General features: G+C 48.5%; 1 protein-coding gene across 3 annotated transcripts in view; it reads left to right on the top strand.

The window, feature by feature from the left end:
- Window positions 1-1956: 1956 nt before the first annotated feature.
- ROCK1 (Rho associated coiled-coil containing protein kinase 1) overlaps window positions 1957-6000 on the top strand; it is an 83515-nt gene continuing 79471 nt past the window's right edge. For all 3 annotated transcript variants that reach the window (XR_004982376.1, XM_036405556.1, XM_036405549.1), the window contains exon 1: window positions 1957-2513. Coding sequence is in view for 2 of the 3 variants with exons in the window: in XM_036405556.1 (XP_036261449.1) it covers window positions 2421-2513 (93 nt within the window). In the remaining variant the exon portion in view is untranslated. The remainder of the gene's footprint in view (window positions 2514-6000) is intronic.

The raw sequence follows: 6000 nt of genomic DNA, 5'->3' as shown, positions 1-6000 counted from the left end.
GATGCTCTCAGAGGTCTTTTCCAGCCTAAGGGATTCTGTGATTGTTTCTTTATTTGAAGAAAAGGTCCCTGCTGCAGTCTGAGGGTAAGGTTTGAATTGGAAACACCAACACAGGCTGCACAGGTTCATGTTTAGTGCTGGTATCTCTTCTTTCTGTTGGTGTGTTACCTTGCTGTTGTCTGGACATAAACCAGAATGCTTTGAACTTCTGGCACTGTGGAAGCTGGCCTCTCCTTCCCTGCCACACACAATGGCAGAGTGGCTGCCACTGAAATGGATCTCTGGAGGCCAACTTCTCCAGTCCCCCGATCAGGTAGGACAGAACCGCAGAATCACAGAATGGGTCAAGCTGGAAAAGTACTACAGTGGGTAATCTGGTCCAATCTCCCTGCTCAAGCAGGATCATCCCAAAAAACATGGCAAAAGATTGTGCCCATGTGGTTCTGGAATATCTGCAGTGAGGGATCACCAAAGGACCACCGACAGCCGGCTGCCCAGGGCCTGGCTTTTGAAGATCCGCAAGGATGGAGCCCACAACAGCTCTTGGGGTGACCGTCACGGCCACTTGTACCCCCGTGCCAGTGCCCGTACCCGTGCCGTGCCGAGGCGGCGGGAGCCACCAGCACTGAGGCGCCTCTGGGGAGCCGGGGCAGAAACACGGCGGCAACATCCCCCCATGGCACGGGGAGCCCGCGACAAGGGGCGCTTTTCCCGGCGGGATGCGGTCCCTGGGCTCCGCGCAATTCCCGCCGGAACCGCCGGGCGGGGGCGGGCACACAAAGACAGCGGCTCCCGGAAGGGGGATCCCGGGCTGTCCCACCGGGGCCGGGCCGAGCCGAACGCGCTGCCTCCCGCCCGCTCCCGCTTTTTCCTTCACCTGGGCAACGAGGCTGGTGAAGGGTCTGGAGCGCATATCCCATGAGGAACGGCTGAGGGGGCTGGGGGTGTTTATCCTGGAGGAAAAGGAGGCTCAGGAGTGACCTTACCGCTCTCTACAACCACTGAAAGGAGGCTGGAGCCAGGTCGGCCTCTTCTCCCCGGCAACAAGTAACAGGACCAGAGAACACAGCCTCAAGCTGCGCCAGGGGAGGTTTAGATTGGACATTAGGAAGAGTTTCTTCACAGAAAGGGTGATTAGATTGGAGTGAACTGCCCAGGGAGGTGGTGGAGTCACGGTCCCTGGAGGTGTTTAAGGAAAGACTGGGTGTGGCACTCAGTGCCCTGGTCTAGTTGTCACGGTGGTGTTCGGTCACACGTTGGCTTGGATGGTCTCGGAGGTCTTTTCCAACCTCACCGATTCGGGTGACTGTGATTCCTTCCCAGCCGCGCGCGCGCACCTCCTGCCGCCGTCCCGTCCCCGCCGGCACCGGAGCCGTTCCCCCCGCGCATGCGCGCCCGTCCCGACTGTTCAAACAGGAAGGCGGACATGTTGGTGCCTCTCGCAGGTTCCCTTGCAGCCGCCGGACCTCACGCTCTCCCCTCCCCTTCAGCCGCCTCCTTCCCTCCCCTCTCACGCCGCAGCCTCGGGTCCGTCCTGAGGCGGTCCGGGCTGCCGTCCCGTCCGTGAGGCAGCGAGAGGCGGAGAGGGAGGGGCTGAACCGGCGTTGGCAGCGGCGGGAGGCAGCGAGAGGAGGAGAGAGGAAGAAAGATGCTGCTGCGGCCGTTCCGCCGGTGAGGTTACTCGTCCGCCGCCCGCGGGGGCAACTCGCCCGGTGCCTTCCTCGCTTCCTCGCCCCGTGCCCACGGACGGACCGACCGACCCCACGGCGCTGAGACACGCCGTCGAGAGGATTCCCCTAAGTTTTATTTTTCCGTCCATTTTTGCCTTGTTAGTGTGGCTGCAGGCTTTTGTCCTTTTTTTCTGTTATTTTTTATTTCTTTTTTTTTTCCTTTTTTTTTTTTTTTTTTTTGTTTCCCCTCTTCTGTTGTTTCTTCTGGTTCACCGGAAAGAAAGCCGCGCTCCGGAACCTGGCACCGACCCGCCGGCGCTGCAGCAGCAGGGCGAGGAGGAGGGACCGCTACGCTGGAGCCCAGGACGGCTTCCCCGGCTGGGAAAATGGGAATGCTGAGGCGGTGGGGCCCGAGCAGAGGAGGGAGGGAGAGGAAACCTGCTGCTGCGGAGCTGTGAGCATCCCGGGAAGCTGCGTGCGTGCCTGGAGGAGGGGGAGAAGCAGTCTCGTCCCCCGCCTGCTGCGGGCCCCCCTTGGATTCTCTGCCCCCTTGGCGGGGACTTGCCCCAGAGACTTCTGTGATTGAAGGGATCTCGCAGGAGGCGCTTCCTCAGCCTGGTGCAGGCTGCAGTTTCTCTTTTGTGCTCGCCTGTTCCTGTTTTTATTATTTTTTTTTTTTTACTTTATCGTTATTATTTTTTTAACCTTAACTTTGCTCTGGAATAAGGGAAACTTTTTAACTTCGGAAACATGTCGACGGGAGAAAGTTTTGAGTCTCGATTTGAGAAAATCGACGTGACTTTGAAGGACCCCAAATCCGAAGTGAACGTGGACTGTTTGCTGGTGAGTACGGAGCGCCGATGGGCCCCCGGTCACGTCTCCCCGAATTCCTTACCCTGTGGGACCGAATCTCGCTCTCCTGGCTGAGTCACCGCCTTGCTCGGCTCCGTGCTGGTGTTTTGTTTACCCATCGTTGGGCTGAGGGTGCGTGAATGTGCCCGTGTGCCGGGAGAGCGGCTCCTGCCAAGGAGGCGCCTGCCCAGCCCTGTCTCACACTTGTCATCTCTCGCTCCCAGCGCTGCTCTGTGCCCCGCCGGCTGTCACAGGGGCGGTGGAGCCTTTCTTTCCGCAAAGGCGGAATTCGTGAATGCCGCTCCTCTGTGTGAGCACAGGACGTCAAATAGCTTTGATACCAGTTCTCTCTCCAACAACTTCTTTAAAGACTGAGGTCCTCCTATGCTGCGGTTAAGCACTGCAGCGCTGACAGTCGCATACAACACGATTAATAAGCTCTTACAGGTGGGGGCAGGTGTTTAAATGCATTTTAAACTGGTGGTTGTGCTAGGCCTGCGCGCTTGTTGTTTCCCTAATTGATCGTACCTAATAGCTGGATCTCACCAGTGCTGTCAGTGTTAAAACCGCATCATAGGAAAGCAAGCCATAACACTTCCTGATATGAAACCAACCAACGTCATTTGGTGGCTGATTGACAGAATTGGATGCTCTTTTAGTCCTCATTTAGTTCACTTAGTACCGCAGTAAACTGCATGCCAAATACAACCAATTTGCTTGGGATACATCTGGGTCCTTAGATAGGCCTAGAGATGTCCTTAAATAGTACCAAAGTGTAATTTGTGCTTTCACACTGAAGTAGAGGGCTTATTTTCTTTGGAACAAGTGATGGAAGTTCTTTAGTGTATTTTTTTTCCCTAGCTTTCTGTTGTCAGATAGAGAAACAAATAAATTGAATTTGTTCCTCGTTTGAACTCTGACATTTGGGGTTGGAAGGGAAGGGAGGTGTGGGGGTGGAGATAGCTCTTAATAGTCATTCTTCATTTTCTGCTGCATGGTTCTTGGCAGAAAGCTTGCTTGAGCATAAGGAGGCAAATAGATTACAAGAATAATGCAAGAATCTGGGCAAGTTCACAATATTGTTTACTCTCTTTAACTTATTACAGGTTTGTGAGCTTCTGAAGTGTTGGCATATCAAACCTACATCCCTAGATAAAAGCAGAGCCTTGTGGATGCTGCTGTCACAAAGGAAAACAGCACTGCATCTTCTAGTTAACTTGCTTCTCTTGATCTGCTTTACCTATCTGTCATCTTAGAGCCACAGCTAATGAGGAGACCTCTGTTTCTTAGCATATAGTATGTCAATTTTGGTACCTCGAGACTAATCAGACATTTTTACAGCCAGGTTCTATTGATAGGTGTCAAGAGTATAAAGTCAGATAAGAGTTCAGAGTTTACATTAACCATGGCTCAGTTTGCTAGTATGTGCTGAAGTGCTGGCAGTTCTATGGAAACCTTCCTACAGTGGTAGGAAGGAATTGGCAGGTATCAGACATGCAGTTGGTAGTATCTTTAACTGTATTCCTTAATCTTATAATCAGTTTAAGGATTTGCCCCATTTCAGTTATCTTAATTGTGATTAGGAGCTAAGCTGTAGTCAGTTTGGGAATGAACTTGCTGGGATGCTTCCTGTCATGCTTGTTGAAAGTTTCAGAACATGTGTTTGCATTACAGATTTTCAGGTCCTTGGAAGTGACAATTTTTTAGGCAATTTCTTTTAAACTATTATCAATTAAAAAGGAAAATGCTGCTTCTGAGGAAATCACTTGGTAAGCTAACTTTGTATGTGTTTGGTCAATATATCAGTCTTAACTGCTGGCAGGACATATATTTTGCTTCACTTGTTCTTGGGGTCTTTTCTATAGAAGAATTTAAGTATCCTAACATTTTCTAAACGGCTTAAATATTTTACACTAGTTCTTAATGTGATGATTCACACTACAAGCATCATTCTTGGCCCAAAGTGCTACTTATATATCAAATCCATTAAAATCTGTATGGATATGCTTTTAAGGAAGAAATGCTTAGGTGTAGGTGTGATTGATCTGCATTTGAATACCTTCTGAAATGAACTAACCATTTTCCTCTCTGCAAGTCTCAGTTAAAGAGGGAAATTTGACAGACTTTAGACGTGGTACACTTAACAAGAAAGTCAAATAATATTTTTCTGATCCGACTACATACAAAAATTCTTTCTAGTAAAACTTCAAAAATCTAAAATATTTTTATCTTTGATTAAAGTTGTGCACTGATGTTCCTTATAACTGCTTTGGCTTTTCCTAAGCAAAGGTGGTAGGTAATTGTGTGTGTCTGAGTGGAAATACAGGAATAGCAGATACACAGACACTTCAGCATCTGATATTCTGTATGTGTAGGTTTAAAATGCATTTAGGGGTTCATTTAGGTTCAGGGAACATTTTTTTTGGCTGTATGATGAAAAGTCCCAGCAATGCTCTTGGCTTCTCTTAGGATGGTTTTATCCTCTAACTTGGTTTCATTTTTCTTCTGCTCTTATATTTCTTCCCCATCAATTTGTACCCTTTGTAGACTAACAGGCAAGACATGGACTAACCTTTAAATCAGCTTTGTAGCCATTTTGGGTTTTGGTAACTGTCATAAGCTATGTTCTGTATGCTAGAAAGAGTCTAAATTTATATGTGAAGTAGTATGAGAACTCTAAGAAAAGAAGGTGGGGGTGGGGCCTGATACAAAGGAAGATGTGTTTGTTACCGTTTCAGGAAGGTGTGGGAGAAGAGTGCTGACAACAGAGCAGAGCAGGCGGAAAAGGCACACTGAGGGCCTTGTAACTTCAATTTACATGCTGCAGGAAGGAAATTCATAAAGCTGAAGTGCAGGGGAGAGATGTGTTTATTTTTCCTGTTTTCTCTTATGCAACTGTAATAAAAAGCAGAGTAAGAAAATGAGTTTAGGTTGCAACTGTCTGTGACAAAATTTGTTTCTTTGGGGCTTCCATGCACTTGATTTAGTACTAGGCAGGGTAATCATAGATAAGCTGTTTTGGTTTTTTTCTGATGAGGCATGAGGAGTCTCAAGCCTGATTTAAGTATAGACGATGTGTCACAGCATCATGTAGTGCATTTTCTCAAAATATTTGTTACTAGGAGTCCTACAGTGCCCAAAAGATATAATAGCAGTGAAGGCTGTGTTAGAGAGGTGGTCACACTGTGGGGTGTGCAGTGGTCAGATCTGGTAATTTCCATAGGGCTGCTGCGTAGGCCCAAAGGCAGTGTAAGTAACTAACTTAACTTGAGCTAAGTGAGCTTAAACACTGAAAAGCACTATTCTGTGGGTATCATTCTACGACAGTTTTTGGAATGAACCCGTGTTTTAGTAAATTCTTGGGGTTTATGGGCTTCCAGTTTTTGGAGAGTGGGAGTTAAGGGGTGTAATAAGTGTGGAGATATGGGACATTTTGACCTGGAATATGTTTTTGATTCTGCAATAACTAGTAAGTTTT

The sequence above is a fragment of the Molothrus ater genome, chromosome 1, assembly GCF_012460135.2.
Source record: "Molothrus ater isolate BHLD 08-10-18 breed brown headed cowbird chromosome 1, BPBGC_Mater_1.1, whole genome shotgun sequence".
NCBI classification, from domain to species: domain Eukaryota; kingdom Metazoa; phylum Chordata; class Aves; order Passeriformes; family Icteridae; genus Molothrus; species Molothrus ater.
This window is presented reverse-complemented; position numbering and strand designations above follow the sequence as displayed.